General features: G+C 38.5%; 1 protein-coding gene across 1 annotated transcript in view; it reads right to left on the minus strand.

Annotated features, from left to right (window-relative positions):
• LOC118334382 (sodium channel protein type 4 subunit alpha B-like) overlaps positions 1-18,544 on the minus strand; it is a 35,163-nt gene extending 16,619 nt beyond the window's left edge. The window contains exons 1-15 of the mRNA XM_035670285.1: positions 18,261-18,544; positions 16,204-16,322; positions 14,937-15,026; positions 13,478-13,606; positions 12,450-12,541; positions 12,069-12,311; positions 11,872-11,935; positions 6,075-6,216; positions 5,265-5,462; positions 4,980-5,168; positions 4,526-4,897; positions 4,269-4,398; positions 3,759-3,997; positions 2,577-2,750; positions 1,870-2,226 (exon numbers count right to left, since the gene is read on the minus strand). Coding sequence (XP_035526178.1) covers positions 1,870-2,226; positions 2,577-2,750; positions 3,759-3,997; positions 4,269-4,398; positions 4,526-4,897; positions 4,980-5,168; positions 5,265-5,462; positions 6,075-6,216; positions 11,872-11,935; positions 12,069-12,311; positions 12,450-12,541; positions 13,478-13,606; positions 14,937-15,026; positions 16,204-16,322; positions 18,261-18,530 — 2,808 coding nt within the window. The 5' untranslated portion in view covers positions 18,531-18,544. The remainder of the gene's footprint in view (positions 1-1,869; positions 2,227-2,576; positions 2,751-3,758; positions 3,998-4,268; positions 4,399-4,525; positions 4,898-4,979; positions 5,169-5,264; positions 5,463-6,074; positions 6,217-11,871; positions 11,936-12,068; positions 12,312-12,449; positions 12,542-13,477; positions 13,607-14,936; positions 15,027-16,203; positions 16,323-18,260) is intronic.
• Between the last annotated feature and the right edge of the window lie 131 nt (positions 18,545-18,675).

Genomic DNA, 18,675 nt, shown 5'->3' on the forward strand with positions numbered 1-18,675 from the left:
TCATCATCCAGGCAAAGACCACCAACTATTTTAACCAAAAAGGTTTTAAAACATTTCTGACCGACAGATACATTTCAGAGCATAGGATTAAATGTGAAACAAACTAGCATTTAATGGCAGCGGGACCAGAGAGCATGCTGGGAACAGGTGTTGGAAGCAGATCCAACAGGAACTCCAGACTTAAAGCCTTGCTCCATTTTCTCAGAAGCGCAACAGGGTTTTAAAACAGCTGTGCGACAGAGCTGAATTGATTGTACAGATGACACTCATCTTCAGTGTGTAATTTAATACTATTCTAACATGTAATATAATAATGTGTTAACATGAGATGGATAACCAACTAGCTGATAGCACAGACATTTGTTTCTTGTTTGGACTTCCATAATATAAATCTCTTGCTAATTTCAGTTGTGACTCAACAAGCCCTTTGTAAAAAAAAATGAAAAAATGAAAAAGAAAAGAAATCCTGAAAATGAATTAGAACAAAAAAAATCCTGATAATAATAATAAAATAAAAACAAGACGAATAGTGCTACAGAAACAGACTACAATCCTGTGTGATTTTATATATTTTAAAAATAACTCTACACTGACCATAAATAAATGCTGTGACTGCTGGCTGTCTGCGCTTCCGGGATTTTTCTAATCTGTTCTCATTAATGTTAGTTTACAGGACACAGCTGGACAGCAAATCACCATATGGGTGGACCAACGAGTTTCCGTATCCTTGCTATGGCAGCAGTTGTGTACAAACAAAGCTATCACACACATGAACTATTTCCTATAGAAACAGCGGCATGCATGATTGTTGCATGTTGTGTTTCATCCTGTGTGAAACTCTGTACCTGCTTTTAGGTTGGAACGACAGCGAGAACACTCTGTGGCCTTGGCTGATCCTTTGTACAGTCCTTAGGTCAGAATTTCAACCACAAGGCTTAGTTCATTAACAGCGGATAAAACATTCAGCCCTGCTGGTCATGAAGCAGCGGCAAAGCTGCTCCTAGCGCGGAGTGTGTCTGTTGTGGCTACAGTTTGCACGACAGGATGCACAGATAATACATATATTACTTAGGAGGGACAACAGATGGTTTATATGTCGTTCAGACATGATCTGTTTTGAAGTCTGCTAATGCTAATCAGCAAGACGGTTAGTATGACGCTGTGACAGAACCACTTTCTCAGTGACTAACGTGTGTTAAAGAGCAACTAAGGTAGCTAAACAAAATGCATCATGACGAGCCACCAACAACTGTCCAAGGATGTCCCATCCTCATAATAAGGAATCACCAATCCTCATTGGTGCAACGTAATCCCTGATTACTCTTGACATCATCATTTGGATTTGACTGCAGTTCCAGTCGGTTGCATTGACGTGCAATTGAATTTCTCTCTAGGCAGACTTCCTGTTTTTTGCTATACTTTCTATACTAAAGAATTCAGTTTTTAAATATTCTGTATTATTGTTATTGTCCACAAACACCCAAAAACAACAGTGTGTTACTTTGTCTTTTAGTACTTTCCAACATTCCCAACCTATTTTTGGCTCTCAACCCCAAGCCCACTGGCTCCTACTAAAGATGTAAATTGGTCAGTGATATAAACTTTCATTTAAAAAAAAAAAAATCTCCTTATACAGCAGGGCACTGGGGATTATAGCAAACATTACTCTACATTACACCATGTGATGTTATATATTTTCAGTATATAGTTTTTGTATAACTATGGAGCTCTATGACAAAGAGGAATACTTTATAGGCTTTGGCTACACATTCAATATTTGTTGGTAAGATCAGTTCAGTGCTGGTTGTGGTCATGGGATTTGTTGACAGAGATTTAAAATCATATAAAAATATAAAATTTAATACTCACCACCAAGTTCCCTATGACCATAACCAACATGAACACCAGGATACAGAGGGGCTGCCCGGCCACTTCCATACAGTCCCACATGGTCTCGATCCATTCGCCACACAGCACCCGGAACACAATCAGGAAGGAGTGGAAGAAGTCCTTCATGTGCCAGCGAGGCAGCTGACAGTCCATGGAGATCTTACACACGCAGTCCTGGTAGTTCTTGCCAAACAGCTGCATGCCCACCACAGCAAATATAAAGACAATGATGGCCAACACCAGCGTCAGGTTTCCCAGGGCGCCCACAGAGTTGCCGATGATCTTGATGAGAGTGTTGAGAGTGGGCCAGGATTTTGCCAGCTTGAAGACTCGTAACTGATAAAGAGAACAATGTTAGGGGAAACAAACAATGCTGCATCAAACTGTGTTGATATTGCAATGTAAGACTTTATAGACTTTAGAAATGTATCTTTTAGTATTATTTGAGCCAGTTTTATGTTTGCAGACATTTTCTGACTGTTTGCACAAAACAGACTGCTATTGTCTGTTTATTAATACAAAAAGAAAAAGGAAAGTGCTATGATGCATTTTACACATAAATAAATGTTAGTATAGAATTAATTTTTGTTTAATCTACTATATAATAGTATATATAGTATATAATATAATAAAAATGCAAACAATGGAATAAATGTACATTAGTAAGAGTTAAAGATTTTTGTTACCAGTCTAAAAGATCTCAGGACAGACAGCCCCTCTACATTGGAGAGACCCAACTCCATCAGACTGAGGCAAACAATGACGCCGTCAAAGATATTCCATCCCTGTTGGAAGTAGTAGTAGGGATCCATGGCAATCAGCTTAAGCACCATTTCAGCTGTAAAGATCCCACTGAAAACCTGGAATACGGGGACAGGAAAACGTTTTCCTATTTAAATGGAATATGACTCTTCTCCAGTTAAAGCTGCATGTAGTAATATTTGTATATGAAAAATGGACTTTGTAGCATGTAGTACAGCTCTCATCAGTCTTGTGTCCAGCAGCAGTCAGATTTGAAAAAGGTCAGTGAAAAGCCCCACTGTAAACTGCCTGTTCAGTATCAACGGCAGATAGACACAGTTCCTAGCAAGTGAACACAGTGGAGCATTTAGCAGCTGAAGATATATTTCCTTCATGAGTTTGTGGAGAGCAAAACAGAGATAAAAAGAGGATTGGATTTAAAAAAATAGAAAGCAGAGTGGATACTTCTACAAAGTGCCAGTTTTAGGATCAGTATCCACGTAGTTCGAGAGAAAATATAAAAAATATTTCAAAATATCCTCTTACAATTTAAAAAAATAAACTTAAATAATTGCTGGATCTGCACCACAAACTAATCACCTTTTCCTTAAGCCATGGTTTAAGTTCTTAACAAATTTCACAGAAATCTTAAGGTTTTGGGGACATTCTGCTAACTAACAGACAAAAGACAAATACATAGGACTAAAAACAAAAGCAACTTAGTAAAGCATTACTTCCATCTGTCTTCTTTTAAGCAGGTTGTCAAACTTGAAGAAACTGGCAGAGTGTACAATCTACCAGTATGGGGAGATGGTAAAATACAAACGAGGGAATCAGTCCCACTTCCTGCTACAAATTGTCCCTCTTACCGAGGATAATCACAAATAGTCTAAAGCAGAACCTTTGACAAAGGATCAACATCGCCCTGTTTCACACAGTTCCAAACAGCACTGGCTATATAAAACTCAGCTGTCTGATACAGAAATACATTATCTGAATGAATGCCCTTCGTCTTTACTCTTTACTTTCTTCTTAGTGAGGCTTTCAGTCCCCTTCACTTCTAATCCAACGGCACTTAGGAAAAAGGGTCGGAAACATGCCCACCCCTATCATTAAAAACCCCTTACCAGATTGCCCACTGAAAGCATCGTGTTGAACTCATCAGTCATGGGGTAGTGCTCCAGGGCCATGAAGAGGGTGTTCAGCACAATGCATATGGTGATACCCAGATCCAGGAAAGGATCCATCACCATGCACTTCACCCACTCCTTAATCTGCAGCCACCAGGGGCAAGAGTCCCATATCAGGTACTTCTTGGCGAATGTGTACCAGCAGGGATGGCACTTCTGTCTCGACTCCTCCAACTCTGCAAAGAGACACCAAGGTGAACCATTCATCTGCAGGCCTTTTGTTGAATTCTATGCTTGCTTTTCCTTTTGTTTAAAACACCAGTGGACAAAACATGAAGTCCACTGCCTGAGCATTTCCTACTGTCCTACTCAGAGTTGCTAGCTTCAATCTGTAATGGTTAGCTCAACATGAGAGTGGTATCAATCTTCTTATATAACTCTCAAGAAAGCAAGAAAGTGTATTTGGCAAAATGTCAGACTATTCCTTTATTATTCACAAGGACTCACCATCCATGGCATCGCTGAGGAAGCTGACAGAACTCAGCCCTCTTTTCCTCTGTACCGGAGGAGGCTCGGTTGCTGTCGGGGAAGGCTGGAGGAGAGTTCTGGGAACTGTGTCCTCTGCACTGGTGGGTTTCTGTAGAGAGAAAACACCCAAAACTTAAGAACAAGGCTTTCTTCTTGGGCCGTCAATCAGTTAATATCAATGTGAGTTTATTCCAGTGTGAGAGTACTACATTCTAATAAAAGCATCTATCACTCACTGTGTCTTCCCTGACTCTCTCCATGCTGTGGGCAGGCATGGAGGTGGGAGTATGTAGGCCCAGAGTGGTGACTCCGTTCTGGTCCAGGGAGATGTTGAGCCGGCCATTGACGTTGAGGCTGGGGGTGAAGATCTGGGAGCAGTGGCTCCGCACACTGCCCGTCCTTCTCTTCCAGGGTGTTGCTGTTGAGTTGGTGCGACTCCTGAAGACATCCCCATGAACGCTGTACTCATCATCCCCGAAGTCAGCCTCCGAGTTGTTGCGCACCCGGAAAGAGCTGAAGATGCTGATCTGGCTTCCTCTCCTGGTGCTGAGGGGGTGAGCGGAGAGCGTGGCCAGCAGAGGGTGGGCTGGAAAGGGAGACAGAGGAGGCTAGAGAAACACAGAGGATACATTAGCTCATATGCCTGGTTATCAGAACATCAAAGACAGAGAAATGTTTTACGTGACGTACCATTGGCTCATTGTCCAGTGGTTCCAAATTCTCTTCAGCAGCTTCCTCTTCTGTTTCCTCTGACAACATCCGGTGCGATCTTCTTCTTCTGCTGCTGCTTCGACGTATGCTGCCCGTCTTCAGACAAAATGGAGACAACTCTGGGGACAACACTGAGTCTGTATCCTGCGCTTGTCTTTTTGTTGCCAACTTGACACAGAAAGAAATTATGTTACAGCATATTATTTTTTGTTGATGTTGAAAGCATGCATGAAAATTTGAACTGTTTTGCTGGCTGACACCTACTCGTTGCTCTCTGCGAAGGTGCTCCATAGCCAGCTGAAACTCCCTCTCCTTCTGCCAGGCCTCAGCGATGGTCGCCTGATTCTGCTCCTCATAGGCCATGGCCACTACAGCCAGGATGAGGTTAACCAGGTAGAAGGAGCCCAGGAAGATTACCAGCACGAAGAAAACCATGTAGGTCTTCCCTGCTGAGCGCAGCGTCTGGGGGAGCAGACATAAAGTCATTACAAACAAATTCCCATGAGTCATGTTTTTGTAGTTCCAGAGATTCTGCTACAGATGCTGTAACTCTCTGTAGAGCTGAATGATTTGGATGATAACTCTCCACGGGTTTGTCACTATAAGTAACTCCTTTCACATTGAACACAGTCACTTGACCCTCTATTTATAAAAAAATCGAGATTTTTCAATATTACTGTAACTTCAACCTTTCGTTTATACTTAAAGTAAGCGCTTTAGATAGTCATGGAGTGGTGGTTACATCCTGTCTGACTGCTAATGTTGCTTGCCCTTATGGATCACATCTTGAAGTGTTGAGTCAGTGTGTCACCCAAATTATCCAAGTAGGCAAAAATACTATCATAACAAAGAGAAATGATGGCGAGTAAAAAAAAAAAAGAAGTAGAAAGTAAAGAATATAATCCAGGTTGTAAACAAACTGAATGCTCCTTTAAGATTATTTGACATTGCCTACAACTAGCCTACAATATTTTATTGTGTATTTGTGCATCAATTTGAATGCATTATTATTTAAGGGGCACACAAATCATCACAGAATATTGGTAGATTAAAAATTAGGTTCAAAAATGGCACCTGTTGAAACAGCTTTTCCCAGTAGTCTTGTGTCATGAGTCTGAAGAGGGCCAGAAAAGCCCATCCGAAGGTATCAAAACTGGTGTATCCATAGTTTGGATTCCTCCCTACTTTTAGGCAGTCAAATCCATCTGGACACTTCCTGTATTGCACAAACAGTTGAAAGGCAGAGGACACATGGTTATGGGACAACAGTGATAAACAAAGGCTGTGTACAATTTAATCAAAGGCAGCTGGGACAGACATAGCTATGGTAGCGTGCAGGCTGCTTTACCAGAGTTAAAAAAAACCTCCAGTATCTACATGTAGCCCTGTGGCCTTTGACTCCACAGGGTAGAGAAGCGGATGAGTGAGTAAGTACATACACTGTTTTCAACACCATTATTTCAACTGAAGAGGCCTCTTGAAATTCATTCCAGGCAGGAGCACTAAAATGCACTGGAGCAAAGGGGATTACGCTGAGCCAGATGGATATCAAATTGCAGTTCAAAAAATTTCAGCTCCATGCCTCCATCTCTGATCTTCATTGTCAGCATAGTGGCATTACAGCAAATATTTAAGTCCAGCAGCTGAGAACAAGCTGGACTGCCATGTCAATCTGAGTGCAGAATAATTTCATAATGGCTGGGAAACAGCTGGGTGGCAGAGCGCTGCTGTGGCAACAGCTGTAGGTCTCACCGACCGGCCAGCTAAGCAGGAATTCTCACTAATATCCAGCAGTGAGGACAGAGGAGGCTGCGTGAGGCCAGCGACATCTTCCTGTCAGGATGTTTCTTCCCTCTGCTGCACCAATCTGTTCATCTCTGTTACTCAGTATAACAAACATGCACACCCATAGGGACTGCAAATTGGTTTTACATATTTTAGTCCATTAACTGTATCTTGTTGTTTTCTGAATACACTACTCTTAACCATATGTTTTATAGACTGATATCCTACGGAACATTTGTTTTATATTGATTCTTAAATTGCAAGCAGGGACAGTTTAAAACTGGATTTTTTTTGCATTTAAAGAAAATCCATCAACCTTTTAATGCAAAAAAAAGAAAAACGGAAACATGATTTCTCATCACAGATTGATCCAATTTTTTCAATTTAACAGAATGTTAGTGAACAACTATCTTGATAATTTATTAATTATTTTAGTAATTTGTCAAGCAATAATCCCAAACATACTTTGGTTTAAGCTTCCCAGCTGTGAAGATTTGCTGTTTTTTTTTCTGTAAATTGGAAATCCCAAAAAAATTTAGCACCGCTGGTTGGTCGAAATTTTTTCTAACGTTAATAATCTGCAGAGTAAAAATATGAAATCCGTCTAAATAAAATAAACTGATTTCTAATTCAAGTTGTGGGAATTGATAACAGAGATTGATTCTTACCTTAATCAATATTCTATCATTTGTTCAGAATGTCATGTTTGATTTAATTTTCTCAATTAAAAGTCGGAGCAGCTAAAAACAAGAATATATAATAGTAAGAGAAAGCGTCTTAAATGCTTAAGTTTGGCTACCTTAAATGCAATGCACACAAATTAACTCATACATCTAATGTTGTGGTTGTATTTCTTATTCGCACACTGTTTCACACTGAGGTTTCTACAGTAACAGCCCAAGAGACTGCTCTTGCATGGGTTTATCTGGCTCCTCCAGGAGAGCTGCTATGCCACATGCCCTCGCTGTGGGATCTGATCTGCCTCCACACATGCACAACATCCACAGTCAGCATTAAGCACTTATGGCTGGGTACTGATTGCACAGGAATATGTAGTGTTTTTCTTTTTATGTGTATATTACGATGTACTCATTAGTAACACACTGGACACCCTACAGCGTGTTACTCATAACTAATATATATTAATAGATCTCTTTTATCGTTTGAGGCAAAATCTGACACAGCCCTCCACCAGAAGTAAAAAAACAAAAACAAATCACATGCACTTTACATCATACTTAACTATTAGAGTCTTTTTTCATATATATATATATATTATATATAGATTATATATATTTTTAATCTATGTTTTCTTTAAGGCAATCATTGTTTTTTATTTATTTCTGTTTGGTATAAAAATATTTTTTACATTATTGTCATTGCACTGTCATGCAGTTTTGCAGTCTGCTAATGGATTTCATTCTGTATGGAAATCAGTGAACATCATCAAAGACCAGGAAAAATGTAAAACTGACAGCAAGCATTTGAAAATAGTCAGCATAGAATTTAAAACAAATGATTCGTAGTTAAGGAGCAAAACTGTCAAATTCTACAGAATGGTCCTTTAAAAGTTTACAAGTCATCTAAAGTAAAAAGGTTCTGTAAGAGCTCAATAAAAAAGATATTTCTTAACATGTTTACATTATTTTATAAGTATTCTGGAGAGTGCCCATTTATTTCCTGCAGTTTGTGTAACAGAACAGCAGAGGAACATCTGTCAATCACAGCAAAGTGTTTTCCCTCTAAAGTGGGCGGGGCTGAGGTCATACGTCCGTCAAGGGCAAAAGTTGAAAGTTATAATCCTGGATGCACAGTGGCTTTAAGATGTAAGGGGATAAACATTTGCCTGAACTCTACACAGTAGGCGTGATGAGAAACAGCTTGAACCTTTGAGCAAATCATTTATCACAAACTTGTTAACCATCTAGGCTGAAAATATAATTTAAATATGTGCATCTGTGTGCATATGTGCCCACATGTGTCCGTGTGTGTTTTTGTGCATGTGTGTGACTGTGTGTGTCATCATAACGTATCCAAAGCTTTAATTTGGAAATCTACTCAGGGATTACTTGTTGGAATACACTCAAAAGATTAAGCATCCTCTATGTTTTACGTCCTCCGTCCTGACCTGCTTAATATCTTGCCCATCTCCACAGCCAGCCTCAGAAAGTTCCATCTAAAATGTCACAGAAGTTAAAAGGCTATCTCATTCATTTTGCCAATGGACACGCTAGCTTATGGTTATTTTAACCTATAACCTGGCTTTGATTTAACTTCAATCTAACTGCAAAGAAAGAAAAAATGCAATAAATACCATATTCTTGGTGACAGAGGAAAATTCTAATCAAAGCTACAGAAAAAGATTAATCCTCCTTGTTCTCTTATTGTCCAAAGAGCCATTAATACACCCATTAGACACAGAAAAAAAGATTAAAACTGAATGAGAGTGAATGTCAATGACAGCACACTGTTAGAGCTCCACAAATGGCAGAAACACAAACATCAGGCAACAAATCGAAAAAGATCCAATTGCAGTGACTTGTAGGTAAACCTCTGGGACAGCTGGATAGGTCACATTGGTATGAGTCTGATCTTACTGACCTACTATTTATGGGAGTTTAATGATGTCATTTCCCACTGAATGCCCTCAAATGTATCCTCTTTTCACTCTGACTTGAACACAAATTACTGAATCAGATTTTACTTCTTGGGAGATTAAGTTCCTGTGTTTTTAAAGGAGAGGTTGCAGAGTCAGATTAAAAACTAAAGGGTTGGCAGTTCTCTGATGCCAATAAAATTGTGTAACTACCTCCACTGTGTCTATAATTTTTCTATTAAGTCATTAATTAAAATAGTTTATTAATATAAATATTAGCTAAAATCTTATAAAAAGGAATTCTACAGTGTGCATTAGCTGTTAACTGAGGCTGCCAGCAGTCTGATTTATTTAGACTTTTTACTTGCAGTTTAACTGTCTCTGTTTCTTCAGTATTTTAATATAAATGCATGAGTCAAATTATTTGCTACCAGTTATCAGTTAATATAAGATGTCCGTTAGGGCTATCCGTTAGATAGTCAACCCTCTAAAGTTAGCTCATTCTTCCCAGAAAATGTCCAACTCCCTATAAAGTCATGAAAAACATGGTATAATAGCAGAAACAAAAATGCCTTTTCTCAGTTTTCGGAAAAGATTTCTTTAAAGAAGTAGCCTTTCACTACAATTTCTATGTCTATCTGTAGAATGTGTCACAGAAAATATAAAAATATTTTTTCATGTGTCTGAGATTAAAGGCTCTCTTGTGTTTCTGTGGGCAGAATCCATTCATTTGTTAACAAAGCTTTTATTATTTTGTATTTATTAAAGGCAAACTCAATGTAGAAATACAGGCCTGGTAACAGCACACAAACTCTCTGTGTGGACAACACAGTGAGCGGCAGCAGTTCAGCTGTGTGGACCAGGCTTTAGCTAGCTGGATTAGTACATTTTATTCATGTTAAATGTAGCACTTTACTGTCATCATTCTGCTGGTTCTGAAAGTGTTTTCCCTCACTGTGTGTTCCCATTTCAAGTTTTCTTTAAACTCAGTGTTCCTGAACACAGACTCTCTGACTCCCGAATGATGTAACAATCATATTATTTTATGTTATGAAACTTTGAAAGTTATGTTTCAGTTTTTACATGTGGTTCAGTCTTAGCCTTTTCAGCCTTTTCTTTGTGACAGTGTTTCTTATATTAGGCTACCAGAAGAGCGCTGCACTTCTACTACAACCGCCACCTAGTTAAGAGAGACGATCAAGTTCCTGTAATGTGTAAATGAGGTACAACAGCCCATTAACCCTACACCGAATATCCCTTTTTTTTATCCATTCATCAAGAAGCTATGAAACAAGCAGCACATCCTCACATAGAGTAGTTGGGACAAGTGTGCTTGAAAAATGACTATTAATCAATTATCAAAATTCTGTAGTTTAATTTTTAAATTTAATAAAAAGTCTAACACAGTCCAACTATTTACATTTAATGAATGTATTATTATTATTCATTTTCCTGCATCTGTATAGATGTGTGCCATTGCTGTTGTTTACCAATACCCTTTGATTTGGATTACTTTAATACTTTTTCTACAGTTGTTATTATTATTTCATCAAATGGAAACTTCTTCTGCACTTTTAAAGAACCCCAAGAGTTCTTTAGAGTGAACCCTGTAATGAAGTCTTTACAGAAACCATATATGTATAAAGCTATAGGACCCTGTTAAAACTTAATATCATCACCATTTTTTGTTATTTGCTGTCATTCATTATGTTGTATCATTAACAAAGGCACCTAATGGAAGCTATTTGTTGAAGCTGCAGGATTTCAGATTCAAACAGATGGGTATTTAGTTCACTATAACCCTTGAACTGGGCCTGGCAAAGTCATCCTGTTGTGCTTGTTTCAAAAGCATTTGGATTTATAGGATTATTCAGCGCGTAGGCTGAGTAACAATATTTGGATGGTTTCACACTGTGCCTTTGATTGGGAACAAAGTCCGTCATCCATGCATGTCTATATTTATACTGATGTTCTAAATAAAATCAAAGGTGTTTCAAGTTGGAGTACTGCTTGAAGACTTCAGTACAATAACTCCTCCCAACAATAACAGAATATGAGTCCAAAGTGATCCGGTCCACTCCGGTTAACCTAATCATGTCATAGAGCTTTTGAGATGATGAAATCTCCAAAGACCCCCCTCTCTCCAGCTGGCAACTCCATGTTCCTCAGTAAAGGGTTCCAGCGGAGCAGGGGTGATTATCCACACCACATGTCGTCTTGTGTACAGCCTCTCTCATGCTACACCCCTCCCTCTGATGGGATCATTGCTCTATACATTACACAAGTCACAGATTTACTGTAAATATGAAAGAATATCATCTAGTTTTGTATCTGTTTTTTCTTGTTCTACGAAAACTACTAAAACCGCTGATACTCAAGCTCCTGAATCCAATTATACACATGACATGCATGGGATCAAAAACCATTAGACCCTTTGATATTATGTAACAGCCGGCAGATGATTAACAAGCAGAACAAACACTCACTTACCCCGCATCACTTCCATATCCACATATTAAGGCATCCTTTGCTCCTTCAACTTTGTAAAAATTATCTAAGGAAAAGGGGAAAAAGAATTTAAAGAAACAAAATTGCAACTCTGAACGTTAATAATAGCGGACAGTATTCAGAGCACTGTACGTGTGTATGTTGCTTTCTCAACACCAGTCTGTTTTGTTTCAGCTGACCTTCATTGCTGAGGAAGTCGGCCCTGGTGCTCCAGGTTCTATTGTTGCAGATGAAGGATGCGTTGGAGCTGTAGGAGGAGTTGATGCAGTGCGTGAGGCTGCGGACACACTTTTGTCGCAGCAGCCCCATGAAAAGCTGCAGGCCGATGAGGGCAAACACGCTGAGGCAGAAGACGGTCAGGATCATCACGTCTGCCAGCTTCCTCACAGACTGGATCAAAGCACCGACAATGGTCTTCAGACCTTGACGAGGGAGAGGACATAATATATCAACTATTTGCATTAACAAAATTTCCGGTTGATGTGGGAAAAGGAGATTCACACGTGACTGGAAACAAGAGAGGAGACATGGAATGAGGTTTGAGGTTGTGCTTGTCTTACCTGGTATAACTGAGATGGTTTTCAGTGCTCGTAGTACTCTGAAGGTTCTTAATGCTGAGACGTTTCCGAGGTCTACAAATTCTGTCACATATCTGGAATTTAATATTAGGAGACTTATGAAATTCTGCAGGAATATTTAACAAAGTATTAGTGATCATATAAAGTGATCTGTATGATCACCAGGGTTAATAATTCAGACATACTTTTTACTATTTTTTTTATAAATGCATTTTAATTAGATAACATTAAGTAACAAGCTTTTTTATTGGCTTAGGATCTTGGTTTCATTTAGTCATCAGTGTTATTACTGAAAACAGCTGCCTGCTGCTGCAAAAAATGCTATGAGTAGTAAGAATTAACCAAAAAGCAAAGTTGCGGCTTGGAAAACCGAAATAATGAGCCAAAAGACACTAAAATGCTCCTAGAGTTGATTGGAGCTGCAGATATAAAAGCATTGATTATAGCTTCTTTAACAGTTAAAAGAATAGCATGTGTTTAGCACCTGTCAGAAAAAATCAATTAGCTGACTAAACCATAATTAATCAAAAACAAACGAATCACTGACAGTAATGACAGCTTTCAGTGTGTCTACACACAGTAAAAGGGATTTTGTCTCGCTGTTTTCAAACACAGCAAACGTCCTATCAGGATGATTGGTCTCGGACAATGCTGCATTAATGCATCAAGAGGTCACCTGTCTAATCTGCCACCTGCTTCATGGGTAAAGAGTCATGGCACACAGATCTCTGACCTCAACAATAAGCTTATTGTTGAATCACACTCAGGATGACTGACTGACTACGGTCACTTTGACATATAGTGAAAGAATAGGTTGTTGTTTGTTTTCTTACAGTGTGCACAAAAATGTCCCACAAGACAGAATGTGAACACTGAATAAAAGTGGACCTTTTAATTGGGTGTTTCTCTGATAGTTACTTCACACACATCTGCACGATGTAGCCACTGTTAAAGTGGATGTCAGGTGAGATTGTCAGTATAAATGAAGTATGAATGATATTGTTACTTACGCCATAACAATGACAGAGAAGTCCAGCCAGTTCCATGGATCCCTCAAGAAGGTGAACGGCACTATACAGAATCCTCTCGCAAATATCTTTATCGCCGACTCGAAAGTGTAAATGGCAGTGAAAGTATACCTGCAAAATATTCACGGAGGGGAAAGAAAATGCAGTTAGCTCTGAATCCATTGTTGCACTATATCTACAAGTTCAGAGTGGATTTAATGGATTAAAATCCAAATAAACCACAATCAGTAACTCTCAGCCCAACATCCTTTGAATGGAGCTGATATTTATAGTAACTTTAATTATGGAGGAGTTATGCTGCTGTCAGATTGTAATAAAAATCACATATGAGCACTTATATTATTGTGGCCATAATAATGCATGTTTACATATACAAACAAATGAAAAGTAAAGTACAAACAGGTTATACATACATTCAAGTTTTCACTGAATTAAAAAACAAAACAAGACATAAAGTGGTTCATTCATATTCCAATTTAATTTGTACTCGTCACTTAAGGTCTGTCACAGTCAAAGTGAAGCTACGGTCAGCAGCTGGTTAGCTTAGCTTAGCATAAAGAATGCAAATATGAGGAAATAGCTATCCTGGCATACTAACGTTTGTGTTTACTCCATACAAAAACCATAGTTTAAAAATTACCAGATTCTGTTTTATGGGGGTTGTGTGCAAGATTACTAGGGGTCTCAAACTCAAATTGGCTTGGGGCCACAGTTGGTATTGTCATTTTATATGGGAGGGCCAAGTATTTCCATTACTTACAACATACTTAACAAAAAAATGCAAGTAGCAGTTTCTATACATTTTAATATCATCATCAATCATCATTAATTGTGTTTTTATTTTAATCCTATATAAAAGGGTATGATATGACACAACAAAAAAAGAATAAAAATAATCTTGTTGGCCGGATTATATTATATTTTTGACATCATGTCGCGAGCCGGAGGGAGAGAGATAGAGGGCTTGAAATAGGTCCTGCCTTTGACCAGAGCCAGAGCTATTTACCCCTGTTCTCAGTCTGTGAGCAGACCTAAGCTAATCGGCTACCTGAGTGTGGCACTCTGTTTTCACATTTTTTATAAACTAATTCCTGAAGTTGCAAGAGTAAATGAACAAGCTGAACGTGTTTGTCAATGCAGATAGCATGCTGCATGCTAAACGAGCTTGGGACCCACTGATGACAACAACATCTTCACATCATGCACATCGGAACATTTCTGAAGACTTTTAAGCATAAACTTTCATTCCACATCAAATGCTCTCTTCCGGCATGCCTGTGTGGCGTTCTGACTGAAGTGAATATTACATGCATCTTATACTTACATGTCAGCTGATTCTTCAATCATCACTGACAAAACAACAAACCCCACAGCCCCACATTAGAACACACGTAGCACCGTTTCAGGGTCAGATAACAGCTCAAATACTGTGCGTACTTACTCCAGGTACTTGGTCCATGGTGCCGGATCCGACATGGCCATGAAGAAACAGTTGGTCAGTATAGTGCACATTATGAACAGGCTGAACAATGTAGAAAAGAGGTTAAGGAAAGTGTATTGTGGAAATGTAATTTACAGTCAAATAAGTTTCTGTGATAAGCGAACACTGTATCACACAATGTTTCTTGTAATCCTATGAAATATACCCATTAGGATAAACCATCACTGTGTGTGCAAACGGCATTAGAAGTACAATAAATGCAGATTATGGACAATCCCAGCAAATTCCATTTAACATTAAATCAGGGGAGTGATATCTCTTATAGATGAATGAAACAATAACAAAGGATCTGTCAACTGCTAACTTTGAAAGATGGAATCAGTTAAAACATTTAAAACATTTCAAGGTAAAATCATCAGTCTCTTTCAGTAATCTAAATTATTCAATATAATTTTTTTTTACAAAATGTACAGTTTTTGTTTTTGCCAACAGGACTCTAAAAATGTACCTCAGCACATAATAATTGTCAGTTGCAGAGAATCAATACTTTAAAGATTTAATAGATAATGTGATCAATAGATGTTTATAACAGAGATCCAGAGGAAAGATTCCCTACTCCATATGAAGTATAAATCATCTGTCTGCGAACTAATAGGCAGCCATCACATGATGTGAAATCTCCTTGCTCTTATTTCATTTCAGAGATTAAAAGAGGGATATGAGGGGATTTGGTTTGCGATGCCAGGGAGGACCATTACAAAGCTGTTTCAAAAATGGGACTATGGAAAAATCCAATAGAAATCTACAAGAGGAAATAAGTAAATACTAGAAATTGGCTAATCTGCCAGTATGAGATGCAAGGAGTGGAATTCAGACTTTTTATAACAAAACATTTTTATTTTGATGTAAACGTTCACAGTGGTCTGTTATTGGCAGGCTGCCTGATTCATGGTCTAATCTTCATGTTATTACAAATGTCAGGAGACCGACATTGATATTTTTACTTTGAAGTAAAGTACTTTTTGGAGCTGTTGTCAAATGCTTGTTTGCAAAAGCAATACCATCATCATCTGACCTAATTCTGATTATTATCTATTAAAATATACAATATCACTTCTATTCTCTATTTCCTTAAAGCATTTTCTCCCATAAAGGCGTTCACCATCACACATTTAATTATTATTACCCTTTAGCAAAAAAAGGAAACAACTATTAATAACAATCACATGGTTATTTTACACAGGCACTGGGTAATCAAAAAGGATATGAATGGACTAAAACTTTTATGGCGATTGATCTGATGAAGTCAAATGGACTAAATATGTATAGTGCAGATGTGGCACTGAATCTGAAGATGACCTTCCCTTTGTTAAGTACTATAAAAGTCTAAAAAGGAAACAGAAAAAAAACAGAAGTCAGAAAAATCACATATTATTAAGATATCAAATATTAGTGCTTACATTCTATAAATAAAAGAAATCAAGTCGTCAGAATGTAAATACATTTCACAAACAAATTTCCCCATAATGTTCAGGCACATTTGTTTTTCCAGTTGTCCAGAGGAACTCGACAGCAGCTCTGAGCAGCAGTTCAGCTGTTTTCTTTTCCCCGCAGGGATGATAATATAGCTGATGTGTTGAGTCTACCACTCTGTCTACCATCTGTGTTAACTTCCACCATACGCACTCCTGCCTCCAAGAAAGCAGAGTGGCCACATACACGCAACAAGACAAGCCAGTTGACATAATGGAGGCAACTCCAAAGCGGGCTGAACCTTTCCCTAACAGATGTGGCATTTATTTAAATATTTTTTCGTCTTTGGATAATCCTCCCATCCAGCAGCGCATCACATGCCAAAACAAAGAGACCCTGAGAATGACTGCCACGTCCTTTTTCATCTCTCCATAAGCGGCCCATTAATGGTCAGCAGCCTGATCTACTCTGCAAATCAAAACTTGGTAATCCTATTTCTGCATCCAAAAGAGATCTAAAGAGATGCGTCTGTTCTCCTCTCCTCTCGGCTAGCAGCTCTAAAACATCACTTGGTGAATTCAGTGAAAACCTCAGCTGATCAGGAGGATCACTGACATATTATCTTCACAAGTCCAGAGGAGAGATTTGTTGATAATTTAACATGTATCAGTAAAATAATACAGTGTCACAGACACTACTCCTATGCCAATGACTAATCACCAGCTACAATCTTTACCACCATTATATTAATCATTATATTAATAATCTTATTAACCATTATATTAATCATTATATTAATCATCATATTAATGATTATATTAATCATTATATTAACCATTTCTTTCAATGTAATCAGGTCAGAGAATGACACTTCTTAATCTTGGATCTGTTTAGTGCAAGCAGTCTGCACATAATATTCAGTTCACAATATTTCCACTCTGTCAGGTGCCCATATGTATATTTAAAAATCTTTTGCACATCTCTCGGATTATATCTTTCACATTGCAAATATCCTTTATGCTTCATTCTGCGAACTAGCACATTCCCTGGACAATACTTTACAGCTCTCCATTCATTTATTTAAATAACATATTGTACATATTGCCTTTTTATCATTTTATATTTGTATATATTGTTTCTATTTCATCTTTATGCATATTTTTCTCATACTATGTTTATGGTTATGCACCAATATACCATGGCAAATTCCTAATATGTAAAAACCAACTTGTTAATAAAACTGATTGTAAACATTCCTCCTGTTCATACTAGCTATTTAAAGAATATTTCTTAATCCTAGTGACCAATGTTACCAATGTCAAGTGTTTTGGGGACAAAATCTACGTTCTCTGTAAAAATATATTACAAAGTTTATCTGAAGATGATATGATGCTTCAGCCGTCTAAGTTAGACCAGTGAAGTCTTTTTAGTACCAAATTTCCTTTTTGTGTTTCTTCCCTTATCTATCCCTTTACCGGGGTTCATTAAGGAAACACTGTCATGGAAAACAAAAACAGGGAATTCTATACTAAAAAACTTTAGAAGATGACAAATTGATTAAGTCAGACTTCAGTTAAATTCAGAATATCTTTTTTGCACAGAACAGTTTCACTTCGGTTTCGACACATGGCATGTGAATTGACAAAAGGTGAAACTCCTTTAAGCAGACCCACTAAGTGTCAATTTCTTCTTTATACTGAATGTTTGTCTTAAGCCACTTTGTTAAGGTGACAATCATACCAATTGGGCTTAGCAGGAGTTCCTGTCAAACACAGTGACCAACTCTTGATCAAACCTACACACAACCACCATCATCCAACCCACCCAACAAACTCTCACACAAGCTCTCACCCTCTGGTTCCTGTAGTAAAATGGATCAATGTCCTCCAGTGGCATCCCGATAAGTTCTGGAGGGATCTCACCAAAGATGCGCGGCAGCTGCTTGCCTGCCTCCAGGTCGGGCCTGGGTTTAGGTGGCTCAGCGTTCCTGTGAGAATCATGGCTATCCTTGGCCTGGTTCTTGGCCTGCTCCTCCGCAATCCGCTGCTCCAGCGCAGCCAAGGATTCGCGAGTGAACCGCCGCAAGCCATCAGGACCCGTTGGTAACAGCATGGCTGCCATCTTTTCATCCTGATTCTCCTGTACTAGAATTTACTTACAGCTACAGGCAGGGATGTGGGGAGTGAAGACATAGGTGGAAGAAGGTGAGAGAGAATAAGTCATCACATAAAATCACACAGGATTTATTGATAACATAGGTCACACA

The sequence above is a fragment of the Morone saxatilis genome, unplaced genomic scaffold, assembly GCF_004916995.1.
Source record: "Morone saxatilis isolate NCDOM2014 unplaced genomic scaffold, NCSU_SB_2.0 Contig23, whole genome shotgun sequence".
Taxonomy (NCBI): Eukaryota; Metazoa; Chordata; class Actinopteri; family Moronidae; genus Morone; species Morone saxatilis.